The following is a 24545-nucleotide window of genomic DNA, read 5'->3' on the forward strand; positions in this document are numbered from 1 at the left end:
CATTCCCCGTTACTCTTAATTCACTGATGACCACGGAAGCATCCTGGACTATTGCGGGTTTCCCACAGCAGCTGTCCTGCAGGGACCAGCATCTCATGCATGCCTGGAGGGACAAAAGAGCAATGCCAGAAAACCCTGTAGGAGGTTCCAGGCCATTCTGGCTGCATAACAAGACATATCTTTAAAAAAAAAAGTTTGGGGACTCAGGGAGCAAATGCAGTAGCCATGCAAACCTGGTGACTGAAATGTGATTCCTAGAATGTACAGGTCAAAAACCTGCCTTGGGGACTAGAGAAGTGGCTCAGAGGTTAAGTGCACTGGCTGCTCTATCAGAGGACCTGGGTTCAATTCCGGGCACATGGTGGCTCACAACCATCTGTAATGGGTTCCTTTATTATTGTTGTCGTTCTTTTGTTTGTTCTGTTTTTCAAGACAGGGTTTCTCGGTGTAGCGCAGGGTAGCCTCAAACTCAGAGATCCACCTGTCTCTGCCTCCCAGGTGCTGGGGTTAAGGCACGTGCAGCAAGGTTACAGCCCAGCCGTAAAGGGTTCAAATGCTCCCCTCCGGCTTTCAGCCATGCACTCAGTGTATTCTAGAGCAACGCATGCATAAATCAGGTGTTTTGGGAAGGTGATGTGGTAGCACACATCCGTAATCTCAGCACTTCTACTGAAGTACGGGAGTGGAGACAGAAGAATTGTCTGGAAACCTGCAGGCCGGATCACTTGAGGTATGTAGTATAGCAGTAGAAACCAAAGACTCAAATCTGAGACCAGCCTACGCTTTATGAGACCCTCTCTCTCAAAAGCAAGCAAGCAAACAAACAACAAAGAAACAGAAAAGAAACCCGGAGGGTGGGGATATGGCTCAGGGGACAATGTCCAGCACAAGAATGAAGACCTAAGCTCGGGTCCCAGAACACACATGAAGCCAGATTCTATGACACATGTCTGTAATCGCAGGATCCTACAGGTAGATTTGAAGCACAGATAGGAGAATCCCTGGGAGCTCACAGGCCAGCCAGCCAAGCATTCAGAGCAGCACACCAGAGATCCGATCTCACGGTCGATGCAGGAGCACCTGAGGTTGTCCTCAGCTTCCGCACGTGAGCCATGGCGCACATGTACCTGCACTTAACTACATGCAGGCACGCGCGCAGAGATTTAAAGATTAAACGTAACTAGAAAAATAAGATTCCGAGGAGTGTTCTGTTCAGCTTGTCTTACAGGTGAATTTGAAATCAGGAAAAAGGGAGTCACTTCAGTGTGTAGCTAGGGTTGACGACACTAGCTTGAGTCACTGGAGAGATCAGAGCTTCAGTTGAAAGATGCCTCCTTAAGATCAGGCTGTAGACAAGCCTATGGGGCCTTTGCTTAGTTAGTGATGGATGGGGAGGGCCCAGCCCATTGTGAGTGGAGCCAACCCTGGGCTGGTGGTCCTGGGGTTTTATCAGAAGGCAGGCTGAGCAAGCCTTGAGGAGCAACCCAGTAAGCAGCACCCCTCCGAGGCCTCTGCATCCGTGCCTGCCTCCAGGTTCTTCTTGCTCTGTGTGAGTTCCTGTCCTTTGATGATGAACAGTGATGCAGGAGAGTAAGCCAAATAAACCCTTTCTTCCCCAACCTGCTTCAGTCGTGGTGTTTTCCCCACAGTAATAGAAACCACAAGACTATCAAGGCTCAGTTTAGAAGGCACCAACCCTGTCTCCCAACACATTGGGAGCCGTCACCTCGGAGAGGCGGAGTAAGCCAGGCAGTGACAAGACAGGCTTGCTAGGCTCCCGGAGGACACCTGGGGGTCTGTTCTTCCAAGCATGTACTCCTTCCCTGAGTCTATCTTCATCACTAACGACATCAGTTTGCTGTGACATCTGTATTTCTAGGTTACCATCAAACACTAGGCAAGCCTTAGGCTGGGTGTCTAGGAGTCGAATGTGGTGTTCTTCCCACCCTCCCCCTCCCCCCACCCCCCACCCCCTGCCAGGGACTCACATGAGTGAACAGCCTCAGGTCAGGGCTGCCCAAGATAGTTCAGAAAGGCCAAGAGCCCTTATCCTACATGCTCTCTCCTGGGACCAGTAACCTCATGTTCCCTCCGGGCCAGCCAACTGTCAGAGGTCGGAGTCCATTCCTCTGAGACGAATATCTGCATGGCACAAGCAGCAGAAAACCACATCTGAGCAGGCCCACTGTGTGAAACGGGGTCAGCGTGAAGGACCACTGAGGTCATGCCCCATGGGAAGTATGAGGATATAGTTTTGGAACGCAAGATCAGGGAACCTGCCCTTTGGCCGACAGAAGGCATAGTTTCCATCCTAAAAGGTAAGCCACCAGATAAATTTGCTATCTCTCACCCAGTGAAGACACCCCTTCCTACCAGGCTGGTCCAGCCTTTTGACATTGCCACAAAGTTCAACAACTGCACAATTGAGGAGTTGTTGTTTTTTTTTTGTTTTGTTTTTGTTTTTTAAAATGATTTAACTGAACAGAGGGGGCACATGACTTTAGTCCCAGCACCCAGGACGCAGAGGCAGGTGGATTTCTGAGTTTAAGGCCAACCTGGTCTACAGAGTGACCTCTAGGACCACCAGGGTCACACAGAGAAACCCTGTCTTGAAAATAAATGAATAAGTAAAACAAATTAAAAAAAAAAACTCCAAACAACAACAACAAATATGCTTCTTGTTTGTTTTGAGGCAATTTATTAAGACAGGAAGTGGGGCACACACTGGCAGGACCTTTGGAAGAGCAGTCAGTGCTCTTAACCACTGAGCCATCTCTACAGCTCCTGGTCTTTGCTTTTTGTGAGACAGGGTCTCACTAGGTAGCTCTGACTGTCCTGGTACTTACTATGTGACCAGGCTGGCCAGGAACTCACAGCGATCCCCCTGCTTCTGCCTCTCAAGAACTGGGAATTAAGGTATATGCTACTGAGCACAGCTAAATTTACAACTCTGCGTTGGATTGCATGTATGGCCCCTCTGAGGCACACATAGCCCATAGGCTGCAGGTTAGACCCACCTGTTTCTGTTGGAAACTTCAACTGCCTTAAATTGCCTGCTACAAATAGACCGCGTGAACTCTGTTTAGCCTCTGAGCTATGTGGCCGACAGCTGGGTACTGACTGGGGAAGGGGAGGGGAAGGTGCTGTGATTCTCCATACTGTCATAGCCATAGACCTCACTGTCATCTGGGACTGGATCTAGGAGATGGGCCACCCTTGCCCAGAAACTACCTCCTCCCTCGCCTGTCCTGCAGAGGTGCTATGTGAGACATCCCCGTCCTCCTCAGTAAATAAACAAGATATGCATCTGTGCCGATGAGGCAATCTCTAAGTTTCATGCTTCTAGACCTGCACAAATATTGAGAAAAACAAGTTTATTTGCATGGGAGTCAGGAAGGGAAGAATAAGGAAGAAAATAGGAGCCAGAGTGTGACTCTGTGATTTATCAAAGTGTGTGAATCCCCAGGCTCCGCTCCTAGCATCAGGGAAAGGAAAAAAAGAAAAACCCTCCCTAAAATTTCCATTGAGAATCAAGCCAAAGGGTTTGCAATATAGCTTAGCAGGCAAAGGTCTCTCTCTCTCTCTCTCTCTCTCTCTCTCTCTCTCTCTCTCTCTCTCTCTCTCCTTACACACACACACACACACACACACACACACACACACACACACACAGAGGACCTAAGTTGAATCTATAGAAAGCATGTAAAAGTGGAAGGAGATAACCCACTCCACAAAGTTGTCCTCTGCCTTTTACATGTTCGTAGGAGGAAAGAAAGAAAGAAAGAAAGAAAGAAAGAAAGAAAGAAAGAAAGAAAGAAAGAAAGAAAGAAGAAAGAAAGAGAAAGAAAGGAAGGAAGAAAGAAAGGAAGGAAGGAAGAAAGAGGGGGCTGGAGAAATGGCTCAGTGACTGCTCTTCCAGAGGTCCTGAGTTCAATTCCCAGCAACCACATGGTGGCTCACAACCATCTGTAATGAGATCTGATGCCCTCTTTCTCGTGTGTATGAAGACAACTACAGTATACTTATATATAATAAATAAATCTTAAGAAAGGAAGGAAGGAAGGAAGGAAAGAAGGAAGGAAGGAAGGAAGGAAGGAAGGAAGGAAAGAAGGAAGGCAGGCAGGCAGGCAGGCAGGCAGGCAGGCAGGCAGGCATAAGCGTCTCATACAATGCCCAGCGTGGCTGGAACTGAGATGCTCTGGTCCCGTCTCTGCCCCAAATTCACCGTGTTGTCTTTGGCCAGTTTGGCCTGCACCAAGCACCACTAGACTGTAAGAAAGAGGGAGACCCAGTTCACTGGCTGCAAACCAGCAGGCTCAGGTGAATGTGCTAAACCTCCAGGTCCTAGGCGTTGCCCCAGGCGAGACACGGGGTTAGGGTGTCTTCACACAGCCCTGTGCCCTGCTTCCTCCTATCCTTCCAGCTCTTTTATGACCATGGCTTCCTCTCAATTAAACAGCACAGGCTGAAGAGAGGACTCAGTAGTTCAGAGCTCCGACTGCTTCCAGAGTACCCAAGTTCGATTCCCAGAACCTGCATGTTGCTTTACAACTGTGTGTAACATCTGCAATTCCAGAATCAGGACTTGCTTCTGGCCTTCACAGGCAGCAGGCACACACACAAACAAACGTAGCAAAACACCTATGTATAGTAAATAAAAAATAAATAAAACCGTTCCTCTCTTATTTTCAGAGTTAGAGGCACTGGAGGTAAATAAACAAGAACAACATCCAACCAAATAAAAAGCCATTTTATATGGTTGCTCAAAGAATGCTGGAATAAAGAGGAAGAGAAGAAATATTTAGCCCTTGGTTCCAAGAGGAAAAAGTCAGTTTTTGGGCTGGAGAGATGGCTCAGTGGTTAAGAGCACCGACTGCTCTTCCAGAGGTCCTGAGTTCAAATCCCAGCAACCACATGGTGGCTCACAACCATCTGTAATGGGATCTGATGCCCTCTTCTGGTGTGTCTGAAGACAGCTACAGTGTACTTACATATAATAAATGAATAAATCTTTAAAAAAAAAAAGTCAGTTTTTGTGGTCCACTAAAATAACCATTTTTAGAGGTAAAACTTTAGCTGGGGTTGGTGGCACACATCTTTAATCCTAACCCTCGTTAAGTTGTTTTATTATTTTATGTGTATGAGTATTTTGTCTGCATGTACGTCTGGGCTGGTTACCACATACATGCAGGGCCCACTGAGGTCAGAAGATGGCACTGGATCCCCTGGAACTGGAGTTAGAGACAGTTGTTCGGTGCCATGTGCTTCTGGGAATTGAATCTGAGACCTCTGGATAAGGAGCAAATGCTCTTAACCACTGAGCCATCTCACCATTCTCTAATCCTAGCATTTAAAATGCTGAGGCAGGAGGAGGGGAGGGTTGTGAGTTCCAGGTCAGCTTGGGCTACACAACCAAACCTTGACTCCAAAAATATAAAAACAAGGTAAGATACTGCTTGCTTGTAATCTCAGCACTTGGGAGGTAAAGGCCCAGAGGGTCAGGAATTCAAGAGCAGCCTCAGCTGTAGGACTAAAGCCAGCCTAGGCACATTAACATGTGACATCAACAATGTTAGCACTGAGCTGAGACAGCACCTGCTGGGTTGTCATTGGTCAGATTTAAAGTCTGCTAAGTCCTAAGGAGCTTAGGTCACAAGTCCATAGAGTAGTTAACAAGGACCAGAAACAGTATCAGTCCTTCAAATCATCTCCTTCCTAAAGGGACACAGTGACAGACTGACTATCCAGCACAGTATTTTCTTAGCAACCTGCAGAAGCCCGTTGCTGCTTTCCCTGGCTCTGCCAAGGCTGTGGAGGCCTCTGGCACACCAGTAAAGAACAAACCAGGCCTTTTCTTCTTCCCCAGAATCTCAATCCCACCGTGGGCTGAGAGTAGTAGGGCTGGATTATGGTCCCAGAACTCCAGGGGTGAAGTCAGGAGGGTCAGAAATTCAAGACTAGGTTCTAGAGAGATGGTTATAAGCCACTATGTGGGTGCTGGGAACCAAACCTGGGTCATCTAGGAGAGCCTACTGTATCCAGTGCTCTTAACTGTTAAACCACCTCCCCCAATTACCCTGTTCTAGGTTCTAGAGAGACTAGGTTCAATAGGTAAGAAAGAGCACACGGGCAGCTCATAGTCACCTCTAACTCCAGCTCCAAGGGATCTGATGCCCTCCTCTGGCCTCCAAGAGCACCTGCACTTATATGTGCACCCCTCCCCTTCACTCAGCACACAATTTTTAAAAATTGGGGGTACCGGAAACAGGCTCCTACTTTGTTACCCTGTCTGATGTAGGACTCACAGAGACCCACTTTTTCTTTTCTTTTCTTTTCTTTTTTTTTTCCTTTTCTTTTTTTTGGAGCTGGGGACCGAACCCAGGACCTTGCGCTTGCTAGGCAAGCGCTCTACCACTGAGCTAAATCCCCAACCCTCCACTTTTTCTTCATGCAACTGCAGCTTGCAACATGACGCAACAGTCCTAAAAGCAAAAGAGCCAACAGGCCTATAACCCCAGTACTTGAGGTCAGAAACAGGAGGATCTGGAGTTTAGTGACAGCCTGAGTTAGATGAGACACTGCCTCAAAGGAGAAATATGCCACAGAGATACCTAGAGAAAGGGCAGTGTGAGACAAGTGTCAGGCATGGGACAAAGAGTGGCAGAGCAAGCTGCATGTAGGCAGGCACTATGCCCAAAGAAACCTGATGAAGCCCTGTCACCAAAGGTGACTCAGCGGTCTACTCACAGAAAGTTTGCTGCAGACAACACTGGCCTAGATTCTGATGGAAATAGTTGTCTGTGGTTTGTTGTTGTTTTGTTTTGTTTTTAAACTGGAACTTGGGATCCAAACTAGTTGAAATCACCAATCCTTCCCCGGGCCTGTGCAAATGTCTAGTGGGTGACTTTGGATTAGGACCAAACTCCACACTTACAACAGGAAAATTCTGGAATGTTCTAAGCAAATATCTTGTGAAGATCGGTGAAGTCCGATCACCCTATGCAGATCACAAATCATCTCACTTCTTTTTTTCCCAGTTGCCTTCCCTACAGGTCAAGCCATTCTGTCTGGGGAAGCCAGGTTTGACAGTGGAGGAGGGGGTCTGTCTTATATTTGGGTGCCCCAGGAATAAGCTTCCCCCACTCAAAATGCATCGTTTTGGTGATTGGCTTAACACACAGTGAACAAAGCAGGCCTTAGTAATAATCTGATCAGATAGAGAGAAGGGCCTATGCACATAGTCCCAGTATTTGGGAGGCAGAAGCCAGAGAACGAGGCTCAAGGTCCTTCAGAACATAGTGAACTCAAGACAGAATGGGCTACCGGAGACCCAACTGCAAAACAAAAACAATTCACAGTTTAAAAAGAGTTATTTTCCAGCCAATTGTGGTGGTGCATACCTGTAATTCCAGCACTTGGGAGCCAGAGGCAGGCAGATCTCTCTGAGTTTGAGGGTACCCTGGTCTATAGAACAAGTTCTAGAACAGTTAGGTCTCTAGAGAGAGGCCCTCTCTCAAACCCCATCCTCCTAAAAAATGAAAGAACAATACATCCAGCTCTTGCAGAGAACCCGAATCGGGTTCCCAGTACCCGCATCCAGCAAGTAGCTCACAATGGGCTCACAACTATAACTCCAGTTCCAGGGGATCAGACACCCTCTTCTAGCCCTCCTGGCTAACACACACACACACACACACACACACACACACACACACACGCACACACACACACTTTAAATAAAGATGTTATTTGTTATTTTTAGGAGCAGGAGAGATGGCTCAGGTGTTAAGAACACATACACTCTTTCAGAGGACCTGAGTTCAGTTTTCACCAGCTGTACCTGTAGTCCCATGGAATTGATGCTGCCTTCTGAGAGCAGCCACCACTCACACATTGTATGCCATTACACGCGAACACAGAAACAGATAAGTTAAAATTAAACCTTACTAGATTTGTTTTTTTTTTGTTTGTTTGTTTTGTTTTGTTTTGTTTTTTTTTTCAAGACAGGGCTTCTGGCTGACCTTTGTAGACCAAGGCTGGCTTTGAAGTACAGAGATCCACCTGCCTCTGTCTCCGAGTGCTAGGATTAAAGATGTGTGCTTCCATGCCCAGCTCTAGATTTTATTTTTAACTGTTAATTACAGGCACTTGTGAGCTGGGAATCAGATTTAGGCCATCTGCAATAATATACAGTATTTTTTTTTAAAGATTTATTTCATCGGACTTCATTATGGATGGTTGTGAGCCACCATGTGGTTGCTGGGAATTGAACTCAGGAACTCCGGAAGAGCAGTCAGTGCTCTTAACGCTGAGCCATCTCTCCAGACCGTGTGTGGTCTTAATTGCTAAAGTTTAGCACTCTCTCCATAGCCCTGTGTTTTCCTCTTTGAGACAGGGTTAGCTATCCTTGCTCTCCTGGTCTCTCCAACTCACAGAGCGCCTCTGTCTCTGGAGTCGCTGGAATTAAGGGAGTTTGCCACCACGTCCGGCCACATTCGCTGAATTTTAATCAGGTGAAGAACGTTTAACTTTTTTTTCCCTTATTTTTTTTTTCCAGATGCTCTTTCTCACGCAGCGCCATCAGCTCAGAAGGCCAACAGGGGACACAGCTCCAAGCCCCAAAGGTGGAAGCCTACAAAGGTGGAAAACTAGGTAGAGAAGGGGAGTGGACGTGAGGCGCGCGGCCTCCTGGGACTTGTAGTCCGTGTCCTGCGATGCGCATGCTCTGATGCTCTGGGTCTCCCGCGGTTGCCATGGCTTCTCTGAGCCTCCGTGGGTGTTCCCCTAGACACAGGCGGGTTTTGGCGGCGTAGCGCGCGGAAGGCGGAAGGCATCACGCGGTGGGTCGGGCAGTAGAGTGTGGGGACTAGGGTTCGCTGGGACCCGGGCGGCCTCTTCCCTTGGCGCACTGGCTGCGGACTCTTCTTCCCAAACCCCTTACGCGCGGTGAGGAAAGGGACGCACTAGGCACCCGACTTTCCCGGATTGACCGCTAATGGCAAGCCCCAGGCCTCCCTTCCTGGAAGCAGCAGAACCGGAGCTAAAGTCAGGGCCTGCCTGGAGATCTCAAAGACTATCCTTTTGGATTTTGTTTTAAGACAGGGTGTCGGTCTGTAACTCGGAGATCCACCTGCCTCTGCCTCCTGAGTGCTGGGCTTAAATGCATGCATCTTGGTTGGCTAGGCTTGGCTTGTTTTGTTTTGGAAACATTCCATAATCCAGATTGACCCGGAGTTCACGATATAGTTCAGGCCGGTTTGGCGTTTAGGGTGCTTCTCCTGCCTCAGACTTTAATGGTATAAGTGTGCGCCATCATGTTTGGCTAGATTGCATATTAACAAGCGCTTGGCAGAGGACATACATAAATTACAATTTACAGTAGTGGTTCTCAAGCCGATTGGCACATTAAAATTATCAGGGGTGCCTTTAAAAAAAAAAAAGGTATAAACTAAACATAGTAGCACACGCCTTTAAATCCCAGCACTAGAGAGGCAGAGGTAGGAGGATCTTGATGAGTTTGAGACCAGCCTGGTCTACATAGAGAGTTCCAGAACAGCCAGGGCAACCTAGAGAAACCCTGTCCCAAAATCATTTAAAAATAGCACACACCTTGAATCTCAGCACCTGTGAGAAGAGACAGGTTGATCTCTGCGAGTTCCAGGCCACACTTGTTTACATATCAAGTTCTAGCCTACTCAGGGAGATATAGTAAGACCCTGTCTTTAAAAACAACAACAAAACCAAAACAATCTGGACCTCTCCTTCCCAGGCAAGTGAATCTCTCTGGGATGCGTGGGTTGCGTGGGATGCATAGGCCAGGCAAAAGTTTCCCCAGGTGTATCCAGTGCAGTGAGGGGTCCGGAGCACTAGTGTGGAGTTTCAGGGCTTTGCAAAGGTAAGTTACCATCTATTTGTGTGTTCCTGCCCACAGTGAGCAGCCAACCAATGTGGAAAAATGGCACTGAGCCACTCTGTGAAGGAGCGAACCATCTCTGAGAACAGCCTGATCATCCTGTTGCAAGGCCTCCAGGGACAAATAACCACTGTGGACCTTCGAGATGAGAGTGTGGCCCGAGGACGCATCGACAACGTTGATGCTTTCATGAACATCCGTCTGGCCAATGTCACCTACACCGACCGCTGGGGGCATCAGGTTGAGTTGGATGACCTTTTCGTGACAGGTCGTAATGTCCGATATGTCCATATCCCAGACGGTGTGAACATCACTGCCACAATCGAGCAGCAGCTACAGATCATCCACCGTGTGCGCAACTTTGGTGGCAAGGGTCAAGGTCGTCGAGAGTTCCCCTCCAAAAGGCCATGAGACTGTGTCCTCATTCAAATTCCAGCACCACCTCAGGGACCTCCAGTGTTCTGAGCCAACTCCCGTCCATCCTTCCCCACCAATGACCTGGTGTCTTATAGACACATCACAGCTGCCTTTCATAGGGTTCCACTTTTCAGACACACCTTGGGACCCAGAATTCCTTCTGCTGGTGGCCTTGGGGTAGGTGACAATCCCTCTTTTTGATCATTTGTATCTGGAATCTCCATTCACTGATTGACCCCATCCATCAAGGAGTTGTTAACTCTGCCAGTGAGGATTACTTGAGAGTGTTTGGAGTGAATCACCTCTAACATCCCATTTCTCTTGTCATTTGTTTCTTTTCTCATAAAACCAAACTCCTGGGACTTGTAGTCCTTGTCCTGCGATACACATGCTCTAATGCTCTGGGTCTCTGCCTGATGCCCTGCCTGGTGTGTACTGGGCTTCTGGCTCCTGTGTAGGAGCAGAGTGCAGGTGGAGAGCACACCAGGATTTACTTGGTCTGGATTGTGGCCCTGTTTCCCAGATTATTACGAAAAAATCTAACGGAAAGTGGCCTTTCTGTTGGAGAGTCCTTGAGACTATCATTTTCCTGCTAGTCACTAAAGCCCAGAGTCTGGATGCCCTGGTCCTCCTCTCAGGCTGGAGAGTTCAGCTAATAAGAAATTGATCTCAGCCAGGCATAGTGTTTCACATGTATAATCCTGGCTTTCAGGAGGCTAAAGAACAAGGATCAGCCTCGGCTAAGGGTGAAATCCCTGCCTCAAAAAACCAAAGGAGACCAGGAGTAGTGGTGCACACAGTAGGATTTAATGAAGGAGGCAGAGGCAGGAGGATCATGAGTTTGAGGCTAGTCCATGCTAAGTGTTTTAGCCAAATGGTGGTAGATAACACCTTTAATCTCTGCACTCAGAAGGCAGAGGCAAGCAGATCTCTATCAGTTTGAGGCCAGCCTGGTCTACAGAGCAAGTTCCAGGACAGAGAAACCCTATCTCCAAAAACAAAAACAGTACAAGAAATATAAAAAAAAAAAAAAAAATGGCCTAAGGAAGCACAGCGAAGGTGCTGCCCTCACTCTGATTCTTTTCCACGTGTCTGAGTGTTCCGCCTACATGTATATACAGGCACCGTCTGAGTACCCGGGGTCCTCCGAGGTCAGAAGAACACATTGGTTTCCTGGAACTGCAGTTATGGATAGAAGTGAGCCACGAAGCAGGTGCTTGGGATTGAATCTGGGTCCTGTGCAAGAACAACCAGTGTTCTTCTCGTGGAGCTCTCTCCAGCATAGGACTTTATTTTCTTTCTTCTCCTTTAAAGACAGCTTTTTTTTTTTTTTTTTTTGGTTCTTTTTTTCGGAGCTGGGGACCGAACCCAGGGCCTTGCGCTTCCTAGGTAAGCGCTCTACCACTGAGCTAAATCCCCAGCCCCTAAAGACAGTTTTACTATGTGGCCCTGGCTGCCTTGGAATTCATGTGGACCAGGCTGGCCTCACTGCTTCTACCTCCCAAGCACTGGTATTGCCGAGTGTACCACTGCAGCCCGCTTAGGTTTGTTTTTTTTTTGTTTTGTTTTGTTTTGTTTTTGTTTTTTGTTTTTTTTGGAGCTGGGGACCGAACCCAGGGCCTTGTGCTTCCTAGGCAAGCGCTCTACCACTGAGCTAAATCCCCAACCCCAGCCCGCTTAGGTTTATCAGGCTCTTTTCTGCTCTCTTTAGGTCCTCTTAGGACCTTACATCAATTAGGCCAAATGTAACCCACACCCCCAGAGCTCTCTGTCTCCGGAGGGTCTCGTTGCCTCACAGAGGCAAACGAGCTAGCTCCTGTCTCCTGGCAGCCCCTGAGTCCCAGCTGGAACACACACACACATATAAATACACACACATACACACGCACACACACGCACACGCACACATAGACATGTCTCAGGCTCCCGCATCCACCTTTTCCATGGTTTTCTAAATTTGTTTCTACACAGGCAATCTTTCCATTCCTTCCTGAAGGCTGGGCTTTTGGAATTCAGAAACTAAAAATAGTCTCTGCATTCTGTTGTGTCTTCTGTTCCCCGAGGTAACAAACGGAGGGTGACTTAGCTGTGAACAAGAGGGACCCCAGAACACCAGGGACAAGACAGCAGTGCGTTTCAAGATGGTACTATAGTCTAGACGGGCATGGTATTTGCCCACGCTTTCACATCCACCCTTCCTGCAGCTCCAGCCAGAGTTGGGGGGGGGGTCCCATTGATGGCAGAACCCCCAAGAACTGAATGTTCAAGCAGCTTTGTTCATACTCACTTCTCACTCCTGGAGAGAAGAGGTGTTTTTTTTGGGGGGGGGGGCACAATCAGTGTTGTTTGTAGGGAGGAGATCACAGAAGTTCAGAATGCTGAATGGACATTTATAAGTTGGCTCATGCCAGAAACATGCAAGGGACAAGAGTCTGCCCTTGCCTCAGCACGGCTGAGCAGGTGGGACTTAAACCAGTCCAGAGAGCGCTAGTCTGGCATCCCTGGCTTAAGGGTGGGCAAAGGTAACAAGGGCCCTTGAAGCTCTCATTAATGTTCCAGGAAGACCCAGAAATACACTACATTTTGTGAAGAAGGGTGAAAGCAGCTTAGATTCAACAAGGGCATAGAATTGCCCCAACAGCAAGGTTAGCATGCTAGGTAGCTAAGGCTTACCTTAGTCACAAGCTTAATGGCTGTTAGCTAAGGCTGGAGGTCTGCCTAGGCATGGTAGCCCATGCCTCTGGTCCTCAGAGGCAGGGGCAGGTGGATTTTCCTGAGTTGCAAGGCTAGCCCGGTCTGCCTACAGAATGAGTTCTAGGCCAGAGATACATAGCAAGACGCTGTCTCGGAAGGTGGGAGGGCGTGGCGTGACCTTTGGAGGAAATGTGGTTTTTAAAGGGGAAAAAAAACCCAGTTTTTAAATGTCACTCCAGAAAGGGAGGGGACTCTTCCCCAGAGTTAAATGAGTGCTACTGGGCAGCGTAATCTAATCTGGTCAGAAGTAGTCAACTACTACGCCCTGTGTTGGGAGCTTGGGGAGTCCCACAGGGTGCAGAGGCTGCAGGCTTAGCCCGTGTATGTGCACTAACAGCTTCATCAGACACAAGTAGAAGATGAAGTCTCAAGGTGAATGACAGTGGGAATTTGAAGTCAGGCTTCCCTAATACCAGATTCCATCTCTGAACCATGGCACTTTTATTTTGTATTTGTTCTTTAACACGTGGTCGCATGTAGCCCAAGCTGGCCTTCAAGGAAGGACACTGGGATTACATGCTCGGTTTATTGTAATACTAGGGTTGGGACTCAGCGCTTCACCCATGCTAAGGCCAGCATTGTACCATCGGGGCTACTTCTCCAGCCACTGTGGCACTCATCTGTTTCCCAGTACTCTTGGCATTCATTCTATTGCTCATTCCCAGTGTGAGTTGGACACTCAAAACTTGACATACCACTGGATCGGGTAGTGCAGGCCTATAACCAGGCTGTTGGGGAAGTGGAGGTAAGTTACAGGTTCAAAGCCAGACAGTACTATAGACTGAGTGAAGCGCCCTCCTGAGCAGCTTACCAAGACTCCATCTCAAAAACAAAAGCAGAGGAGATACAGCTCAGTGGTGATATATCCTCTACCTCAGAAGAGGCCATAGATTTGGTCCCATGCATCAAAAAAGCAAAACCAACACCAAAACCTTGCCATACTCAGGCCTTGGAGCTTGGACCCAGAGAAGCTGAAAACCAGCTGCTAAGTAGGACTGCAGTTCTATAGTCTGAAGACGCTCCTGGGGGTGAGGTCTCCTCCCCTCCTTCTGTGATAGTCCAATCTGCCTACCCCTCTTCAAGAAGCCATGTTGAGCTGTTGTGACAGGTGTCACTTTGTTATGGCAGCACCATCTGCCAGTGAGCCCGAGTTGGAGAGCCAGCAGGAGACTGTCACCACGCATGTATGTCCCAGAGATCCTTGAGTTGGTGTCCTGATGACAGTTTTGGTTGTTTTTTTTTTTTTTAACTCCTCTGGCTGGCACTTTTAGTTTCTATTCCTTACCCTCTTTCTCCTCCTCTGCTTTGTTAAAACGTCTATATTTTGAGTCAGCTGAGAGCCTACCCGGAGTTGGGATGGTGGTGTCAGCGCCCAGTGATTCATCTTACTGATAATTAAGAGAAAACCCAAGACTCCTCTGTGTCAAAGGCAGGGCTTCCGGAATCCTTACTCTCTCCACTTTGTCATAGAGAGGAGCAAAGTGGGCCTGGCTTTTGGATGCCCTGCCTTTGGGTCATGTGCCTCCTAGAGGTTCCCTGACTGAGACCAGTGGGCATTTATAGGGTGTGGTGAGCTGGATGTGAAACTCTTCGGGTCCTCCCAGAGTTGGTGTGATGTGTTATTCCCACTCAGACAATCAGGATTTACACTGAGTTGCCTAGTTTGTAAGTGATACAACGGAGATTCAAGCGCTAGCCTTTTGGAATCCACCAAACTTTATTTAAACCACAGTCCAACTATTATTAGCTGAGTGTCATGGCAAAGGTTCCCCTCTCTGAGTGCTACCTTCTGCCTTTGTAAACAGGTCTCTAAAAATGCTTCCCAAAGCCAAGGCCTTGGGAGCTGCTCTTATTACTAGTTTTTCAGCATTATCTGCAGCTGAGTGGCCACCAAGCATTCAAAGGGACTAAGAAAGGATGCAGACTGGGACCTCATGAAGACCAGCCTTCCTGTCCCAGCAATACCTTGTGAAAATGTGACAAACATTTACTCCTAGCAGGGCTTAGTCGTGGCCACGTGAGTCTACACGTGGAAACAGAATGACCCAGGGGAGGGGAGAAAAAAGCTGAGAGTCATCAAGTACACTTGTTAACTCTGAGACAAAGGAGTGGGACTATGGCCGCTGGTACTGCTGCCACCGAGCCCTTCTGGCCGCTTCTACACAGCAGTGGACGGAAGCCAGGATTTTCGAGGGCCCCCAGTGAGTCACCAGACTGATGCAATCCCTTTAAAGGGCTCATCTGCTGGTGCAAGAAGCTGATTCATGGAGGGCGTGGCTGCTGAAGGAGGAGAAAGGGACGGAAACTGGCAGCAGGGAGTGAGGTAGACAGCCGGCTGAGATCGTTCATTGGAACTCTTCACTGCAATCTCCCTGGACAAGACTCTAGGGATGTCCAAGAAGAACTAGGCCATCTTTGGGGTTTCTGAAGGGCCCACAGTGAAATGAATTGTGACAGTAGCGACAGCAATTCGTGACTTCTCTTGAACCCAACTTCAGCGCTTTCCCACATAAATTTCCAGAAGCCGAGAAATGAGGAGCAAAGAAAGGCCACTTTTCTAAAGAATGCAGTGCAGTTTGGCGGTTTTTGCAGCCACTTAGAGGTGTTCCCCAACCCCAGCAAGGAGAGCAGTAAGTCGACGAGGTTCTGCAGAGCCAAAGCGGGGCGGCGCCTCAGTCCCAGTCTCACTGTAGATGTAGATTAGCGGTAAGTACCGCCCCCTAACTGTCCAATCGCTTTACAGATTTTGACTCAGACTCCACCCAGAACCAATTGGCGATCTAATCTGTGCCGCCTGCCTGACGGTTTCCGCCCATCCTGAAGATGGCGCACCAACCCCAGACTCAGGCGAGGGGGCGGGGGGCGGGGCCGAGGGCCTATGCGTCACTTCCGTTGTCAGGTGGCGGCGCCGCAGCCATGGAGGGAGGCGGCGGCGGCAGCTCTGGCGGCTGCGCTGGGAGGCGGCGGTGAGCGGCTCCCACGCCCCCGGCCCGGCCCCGGCCACCGGGACGGAGCGCCGAGCAGCCCCGGCTCTGGGCTGCGGACTATGGGCAAGCAGCGCTGATCCCCCGGGAAAGGTGAGCGGGGGGTCCCGGGACGCAGAGCCGGGTGGGGGCTGCGTGCTGGCGGGGCGGGCCACCGTGGCAGGGGGACCCCGGTGACAGCCCGAAGCCGACCTGCGCGACCAGAATGGCCATAGTGAATTCCTCCTCCGCCACCGGGGTCTGTCCTTCCCGGCGGCGGGGGCGTCGACTGCCAGGAGCCTTGGTCTTCGCCGCAGCCCTGGGAAATGGGCACTGCCCGCCTTGCCCAGACCCACTCAGCCAGTCAGCGAAGCACCCGGCGTTTGGCCCGCTCTAGGTTTTCCCTGAGAGAGAGCCCCCTCCTCCTCTCCATGCTTCTCTTCTGACCCAGAGAGTGACTTGAAAGTTAGGACTAGTCCCCAAGGAGAGCCAGCCAAGGTTTTCCTCCCGGAGCCCTCACCCGTTGGCACCGACACCATCGCTGCTGGGGAATTTTCACATCCTGGGCGGCGTTCAGGTGCGAGTCACAGCTACCTGCTTGCCAGATCCACGTTGGGCCGGTCTTCACCGTGGGGGAGCTTGCTGTGGTCAGTGTGTTTCACCTGCCACCCTGGTCAGGTCCGCCCATTCCTACAATGCTTGGCCCCACCTTTCAATCTTGGGTAGGAGCTTTCGGATTCCTGGTGGCTTCTCTGTCCACCCCCACTCCCCCAGGTTGTTGGCGGAAGGAAGAGGTGACAGCCGCTTTCAGTGGCAGGATAGACTTTGCTCTGTTTTAAGTCACTGGAGGAAACCGGTTGGCTTTGCTGGTTTTCAGAATCATTGAGGAAGAGGGTAGTCATGCTGGGCTGGGCGCCTTTCCCTCTTGGCTGAGTAGTTTTGCATGAGATAAGGAAGAGCAAAATCCTACAGCCCTTATTTGTAAACACTGCAGTGAGTTCCTCCTTAAAGGTCCTGTTATGTCAGTTTGTAGGTTAGACCTCGACCTGCCAGAGATAGTCTTCATTCATTCATTCATTCATTCATTCATTTATTTTTCACATAACAAAAGGGCCTGTAGAGCCAAGTGCTGTGTGGTATTAGTAGGTTTTGAAGGCATACTCCTTAAATTCTGGAATTAAAGGTGTGTGTCACCTTCCTCTGAAATCCTTAAATTCAAATTCTGGTGCAGCAGCCTAATGGTTGCCCGACCTGCCACCGTTCGTAAGTGTCTTCATTTGCAAAACACTGGTAGTGGCAAAAAGAGTCCTTGTGGAGAACTAAGTTAACACATAATAAAGAGGTCCCTATCTGAACCAGTTCGCTGTCTAGTTAGAGGAAACTGACCTGCAAGCAGAGAGTTGAAATGTGATCTAGAAAAGCAACAGGAACCGAGTGCTGAGGGAACCCAGTATGGGAAGCTGCTAGCTCAGTCTAGGAAGCCTGGACCGTAGTGACAGGAGCCAAGTCTAGAAGGAGAGAAAGGGGAGGCTTAGCCAGGTGAGGGTAAAATGGGAGATGTTTGGAGAAAAATACAGAGAATTTGAGAGAGACAACCTCAGCTGGGTCAGGAGAGTTGCATGGAAGTCAACAGGGTACAAAGTAAAGCAATATAAGTTAATGAAAAAATGAGCATCTCACTGATAATTTGGGACTTTGTGTCCGGGCCAGTGAGAGGCCAGTAAAAAGCTTTGAGCTGAGGAGTGACAGGACTAGATCTGTATTTTAGATCACATTCTCTGTGAGGAGCCAAGGAGGGTGAAAGAGCGAGGCATTGGCAACCAGAAGGCCAGATATAAGGGTGTGTTACATTTTCTCTCTTGTGCCTTAATGGAGAGGTTAAGAGCTTGTTTGGCTCAAATAGATCTGATTCGAATCCCAACTCAACTAGCCACATATTCTCTCTGCCCAGATTTCTCATTGTAAAAAGACGCAGGAGGACTGCCTCCCCAATAGGGCCGTTGTGAGGATCAAGACCGATGTGGCAGAGTTAGGATTCAGCATTCACTGTGCAGTAGATGTTTGCTGAATGGTAGTTTTCATGGCAGACTGCTGGAGAGATCTGGAAACTACTTGATGCAATTCACAGGAACTAGAGCTGTGTCCCGTTGAGCTGTTTGTTCTGAGGGTCAAGAGAGCACTGCATTTTATGTATTCTTTCTGAAAAGAAAATGGGGCCTTCCCAGGCTGTGCAGCAGCAATGAAGATTTGTCTCTCTCCTAAAGCCTTTTGCAGAAGCAGAAGCAGAGCTAGCCATGGTATTGTTGGGCAGGGGGCAGAAACAGATAGATCTCCATGAGTTTCAGCCCATCCTGCTCTACACAGTGAGTTCTAGAACAGCTAAGGCTACATAAAGAGACCCTGTCTTAACCCTGCCCCAGGCCCCAGAAAAGTAGGAGAACCGCTGAGAAATAAGATTGGTTTGGCCCTGTGGTTCAGGGTCTCTCTATGTAGACCAGGGTGGCTTCAAATTTGTATTGATCCTCCTGCCTCTGCCTCCCCAGCTCTGGGCTTTCAGACTTGTGCCTCCACACCTGGCTGATAGATAGCGTTGTGAAGTGTGAACTGGAGGATGGATGTCAGGTTCTCTGGAGTCCCCTCTAACGAGGCTGCTCTGCAGCTTGACTTAGCATCAGCAGGAAGTGTCATGCTTGATGAACATGTGGTACACCATACTTATATGTATGATGGCTCAAAGTAGAGAATCTCTGTGGTGCACTTGTGAATTCCCACATGTGACTGCCACATGCTAGGTACAAGGGCAAGGAAGAGGAGAGAGGGACAGGCACCCCAGTCCATTGGCACTTGCACAGGTATTGGGGAGCCTTTTCCAGAAGTCTGTGCAGCATGAAGTACAGATGGAGGGAACAGAAGGAATGACTTACCTGGGGATCAGGGTAGAGAAGTTTGGAGAGCCCTTAAGCCTTTGAGGAATAGATAGTTTCTGGAGGTTTGGGAAGCACTCTATCGTTTAGGTACCACTGGGGTTCCATCATAGGATATAACAGGACTTGGCTGCAGGATATGCAGGAGGGAGAAAGTAGAGAGAGAAGCTGGCACTCGGTGAAGATGATCGAGCTTTGATATTCTGTGCTGATGGATGCCTGCGGGCTGGAAACACCTGTGTCTTCCAAAGAGCCCTCTGGCTTCAGAAGAGCAGTGGGCAGGGGAGAGTGAGTGCCTTGAAGGCTAGAGAGGGCTTGGTTCAGGGCATAGGGGGTAGAGGTGGGGAAGATGGGCAGGGGTCAGTCCTGTTTGTGGGGAAGCCCATTGGGCTCTAGTAGTGTTCCACAGTGGTGGTTGGAGGAGGAGGAGGAATGATGAATAACTTGCAGATCTCGGTTTGGGTGAAAGAGGGGATATTGACAATTCAACAATCTGGGAGAAGATTAACAGTCAGTGGGATCAGCCAGCCCCTCTCAGAAAGCCTGGTGTTCACCCACAAGGGAAAGGAGTTTCAAATACACAGCCCTGTAGAACCCTGTCCAGCCTTGGGCCAGGCTTCCTGCCGGTTTACCTGAATCTCCACCTTGGATGAGGTCAGCCTGTCTGTCTTTACCTTTCTTCTGCCCACATTTGACCACAGAAATGAGCTTTGTCAAGTTTCAGAAACTCTAAGTGTATTCCTTCCAATCTGCTCATAGCTACCTTAATTGAGCCACCGCTGGATGGTCCCTGAATAACCTCATTTAGAGGTAGTTTTCAGAGCTCCCATGGAGAGCCTACCTAGAAAGACCATGAAATAAGATTACCTTTCTGATATTGACCAAGAGTTAACCCTGGCCTGGTGGTGGTGGCACATGCCCCAGCACTCGAGAGGCAGAGGCAGGCTAATCTCTTAAGGTCACGGCCAGTCTGGTCTAGGAAAAAAAAAAGGAGAGAGGGAGGGGGAAGGGAAGGGGGGAATATATGAGAATGAGAATGAATGGGGGCGATGGGGGTGTCTCTGTTGGTAGAATTCTTTTTTTTTTTTTTTTTTTTTTGGTTCTTTTTTTCAGAGCTGGGGACCGAACCCAGGGCCTTGCGCTTCCTAGGTAAGCGCTCTACCACTGAGCTAAATCCCCAGCCCCTGTTGGTAGAATTCTTGCTTGGCATTTGTGGAGCCCTGGCTCCATCTCTAGTATGACGTAAAAACTGAGTATACTAGTACATGCCTGTCATTTAGCACTGGGGAGGTAGAGACAGGGGAAAGACATGTTGATATCTGCACAGTGAATTTGAAGCTAGCCTGGGATACATTAGACCCTGTCTCAAGTGAGGTGGCTATGAGAAAGTGGTCTGAAACAAAAACACTAAGATTCAGGATGGCCCCCAGACCCCCCCTACACACATCTTAGCAAGCCATGGAATCAAGAGCCAAGAGGGGAGAGGCTAGTGTTGCATGCTTGATTGGCTTGCTATTTTAGAGATGGTTCTATTTATATGCTTGTCTTTCTAGTACACACTGTGTACCATCTTGGGTGTAACTGAGCAAGCACTTAGCTAGACTGACTTTCTTTTCTTTTTAAAGATAGATTTGTTTGTTTGTTTGTTTATTATGCATACAGTGTTCTGCCTGCACTTATGCCTGCAAACCAGAAGAGGGCATCAGATCCCATTACAGATGGTTGTGAGCCACCATATTTGCTGGGAATTGAACTCAGGACCTCTGGAAGAGCAAACAGTGCTCTGAACTTCTAGTCACCTCTCTAGCCCATTCTTTTTCTTACATATTTTTTGTTTGTGTATATGTGAGGCTGCATGAGTTTATGTGCCCTGGAGCTTGAGTTACAGGTGGTTATAAGCTATCTGATGTGGGTTCTATGAACTGAACTCAGGTTCTCTGCAAGAGCAATAAGTGTTCTTAGTCACTAGGCCGTTTCTCCAAACCCTGACTTACCTCATACATACAGTTTAGCCCACCCCAAAGTACCTGAGGGAACAAATGTGTAGAAGAGCTATTACCTCAAAGCTTCTTCTTTGACAAGGCCCTGCCCTAATAGACCAGGTTGTCCTCAGAGTTCCTACCTAGACCAGGCTGACCTTGAACTCACCACCCTCCTTTCTCAGCTCCCTGAGAGTCAAGCCTTCATAGCTATTCCCCAGCAAATATGCTACTACTGGGAGAGCAGGTAGAGCAGCCCATCTCTCTCTGACCTAAGGCAGATAAGGGGATAAGTGGGTGGGTGGGAGGGAATATGGACTCAGGGGCTTAGTGCTATACTGGGCTGATGCTTTCAAGGAAATCCCACTGTCAGGAAGCAGTGTCCCCTCTAAATATGCATACGGACTGCCACCTACCGTGCAAGAGGGCTAGACATAGGTTCTTCAGTCTCTGAGAAGTTTGCTGCCCAAGGGTCCAGAATGAAGAGAGTGGGCCGCCGTAGCAGAGGGAATCAGAGAGACAGGGGTTGGCCTGAGACGTGTTTTTTGCCTCTGCAGATGGTCACAGTTGGGATTGGTATGATGAGGTGTGTTAGAGGGAGAGCGGTGCTTTTAGAGAGAGGATGTCTTGGCCTTTGGGTGACTTGGTCCAACATACTGTGGGATTTTGGGCCCCTGCCAGGTCTGGCCAGAAAAGTCCTGCTGCTTTTACAGTGAGTTTGGTGCTGGCAGCATCCCAGGATAGGGGTGCATCATGGGCAAGGGGTGTGTTTTCTCCTGGAAAAAACAGGAAGGAAACGAAGGGCAGCCAAAGGCTTCAGACCATCAGAGGTTCCCTGTTGATTACTGCGGACACTGTCCTGGATGGCCTCTGGGGGGTAGGACTTGTCTCTGCTTTACAGAACAGCTTGTCAGGGATTAGAGGGATTAAGGAGCCTGCCCTGCTAAGCAGCCAGTGAACTGGGTGAACTGGGACTTTGCACATCCATGTTTGTGTGACTCTGGAGCCCATGCTACCCCTTCCTCCATCCTGGCCTGCCTTTGGCCCCGGGGAGTCCAGTCCCCAGAATTTTGGAGTCAAGAGCTGTAGAGCTGGAAGGGACCTTGATAGGGCTGAAGCAATCCTTCCCTTGGGTGGAGAATGGAACTGCCACTGCCTGGAGACAAGGTCCTCTCGTTCCTCCCTCTGGGGAGTAGACAGACACTGTAAACCACGTTAGCCACAGTCAGACCTGGCTTCAGAACCCATCTCTGTCACATGCTCACCAAATGACCTTGAACAAATTATTCCAACCACAGTGTCTTCTCCTGTAGAAGGAATATAACCGTCCCTGCACTGAGGTTGAAACAGGTTACTGTGATACCAAGTGTTGCTAAGTGCCTGACATGGTCAGGTTCCTGGCCCAGGGCTGGGGTGACCCACTCTGTCTTCGTTAGTAATCTCTGACTCTCCGTGCCGTGAGTCTGGATACCAGGTGGCAAGCAGGAAGTTCTTTATAGGCATGTTTGCAAGCTGTCTGAGGGAAAGTATACTTCCCTTCCTTCCTTAACTCCTGGGACCCCCTTGCCTTAGCACACAGCGCCATATGTCTGGGGCCCTTAGCTTCCACCTGCCACCAGAATACACCTTCTCATAACTATCATAACCATGAGGAAATAACCACATAATGCAAAAGAATATGAATAAGAAATGCAAAAGTCCCTTCCTCTCTGAATTCTTCTAAACGCTCCCTGTGCAATTCAAGGGTATTTGCAATTTCGTTAATGAAATAGGATCGTATGTACACACAGTATTGTAGGATGCTTGTTGCTTGTTTTTTCAAGATGGGATTTCTCTGTGTAGCCCCAACTGTCCCGGAACGAACGTTCTCTGTACACCTGGCTAGCCTTGAACTCAGAGATCCAACTGCCACTGCCTTCTACATGCTGAGACTAAAGATATCCAGGCTTGGTTGTTTTGTTGTTGTTGTTTTGTTGTTGTTGTTTTGTTGTTGTTGTTGTTGTTGTTGTTGTTTTTGATAGGGTCTCATCAAGCCCAAGCCAGTCTGGAGATCACTGAAGTTGACCTAGAACTTTTGAACCTCCTGCCTCAGCCTCTTAAGTACTGGTGTTACAGACATATGTATGCCTGGATACACAGTTTCTGTGGTGTTGGGAGGTAGGCAAGAGTGCTCTCCCAGCTGAGCTACATCTTAAGCCCAAAGTTGTGAAATTTAACTTTGCATAGAAGCGGTTACAGAACGGTGTATGGCTGTGATTCAAATGGCCTTGCTTGCAGGATGATGCAGTGCTGCTTCTTTTAAAGCTGATGCAGACAATATAAGGAAAAGCTGTGTGTATCTGTGCTCAGCCTGAGCTTTCCTGAACATCTGGGCTAGACACTGGTCTGGTTCTTTATGTGTGTTGGTTCTGAGGACAGTCCCTCAGGGTGCATCCTACTTGGGGGCAGTGCCACCCCCCTCTCTTCCAGGTGAGGAAACTATAAGCACAGAGACAGGTGTCCAGGTCACAAAGTGGACAGAAAGGTAGCTCTTAGACACAGCCAGCCCTTCTTTGATCTCTTGTTGCTTTCTCTTTGCCTGGTTTCAGCTATTCTGGGTGACAGTATTGAACTCCATATGGGACCCTGTGGCAGCAATGTCGTTGGGCTGAGTCAACCACACAAAGCAGTAACTGATATTTTGAGCTGAAAGGCCCCTGAGTCACATGCTAGGATCTTCCTTGCTGTGAGCTTCTTTTCTAGCCAGTGAGCTAGAGCAGACTGGTATGACAAGGGAGAGCTGTCGGTGACTTGCTCCAGGATCCCTTCTTCACATGTGGCACAAGGGTCCTTGCTGAACCAAGGCCATCAAAAATGTCTACCAAGACAGTGTGCTTGGCTGCTTTTACCAGGCCGGCACAGCTCGAGAAAGAGCTATTAAGACTGTCCCTTCCTCTGACACCCACACAGCCTGACAGATTATTTGTTGTCACTTCAGCTGCTTCTGGAGGCAGGGAGGAGGGGGTCAGCTGGTGACAGGACTGTCGACAATGCCCTGGAACCCATTCTGGTGGCTTTTAAGAGTGACTGCTGGGGAAATGCCTTCAGGAGCAGCTGGTCCACTTCAGCATCCACAGGGACTGGTGATGCTCTGGCTTTTCTTCTAAAACTGTCCTGAGCCTGCCCTGACCAGTACCTTGGTCTTCTAGCCCATGGGGGACTCCTGAAGGTAGTAAGTGGTGATTACACAATCTCCTTGTATGGGGCTAATTTGTAAAGCCTGCCTCCTGGAGGGGACAAGATAGAGCTGGATCCCCAAGCTGCAGAGTGGGCTTTTCAGGCCCCTTCTTGTCCCCAGCTGCAGTGTCCAGCAAGACCAAGTGCTGCTGAGGAAAGGCTCCCTAATGGCAGCGGATGTACTTTGGGGGAGCTGTGCAGGCCCTTTGAGAGCACCCCTCCCACTTCCCCTGGCTGAGTCACTTCCTCTCTGGCTACAGCAGGTATTCTCCCACAGGCCCAGAGCAGAGCAGCCTCAGTGGGTGAGGCTCACTCTAGCCCTCTCACTAGTAACCCCAGGCAGGACAGTGCAGGCAGAGAATGATACAGTGTTATATTC

General features: G+C 49.1%; 2 protein-coding genes across 10 annotated transcripts in view; both read left to right on the top strand.

The window, feature by feature from the left end:
* Positions 1–2024: 2024 nt before the first annotated feature.
* Lsm10 (LSM10, U7 small nuclear RNA associated) lies at positions 2025–10692 on the top strand. 6 transcript variants are annotated; one of them, XM_087550222.1, is made up of 3 exons: positions 2025–2318; positions 8558–8652; positions 9932–10692. In XM_087550222.1, the coding sequence occupies exon 3, from the start codon at positions 9956–9958 to the stop codon at positions 10322–10324; it is 369 nt and encodes a 122-aa protein (XP_087406348.1). In that variant the 5' UTR covers positions 2025–2318; positions 8558–8652; positions 9932–9955; the 3' UTR covers positions 10325–10692.
* Positions 10693–15400: 4708 nt separating this feature from the next.
* The window catches only part of Stk40 (serine/threonine kinase 40), a 37041-nt gene continuing 27896 nt past the window's right edge, over positions 15401–24545 (top strand). For 2 of the 4 annotated variants that reach the window (XR_015619779.1, XM_087549582.1), the window contains exon 1: positions 15401–15790. The gene's annotated coding sequence lies outside the window, so the exon portion shown is untranslated. 4 annotated transcript variants of the gene reach the window in all.

This window comes from Rattus norvegicus, chromosome 5, assembly GCF_021556685.1.
Source record: "Rattus norvegicus strain SHRSP/BbbUtx chromosome 5, alternate assembly SHRSP_T2T, whole genome shotgun sequence".
Lineage (NCBI taxonomy): Eukaryota > Metazoa > Chordata > Mammalia > Rodentia > Muridae > Rattus > Rattus norvegicus.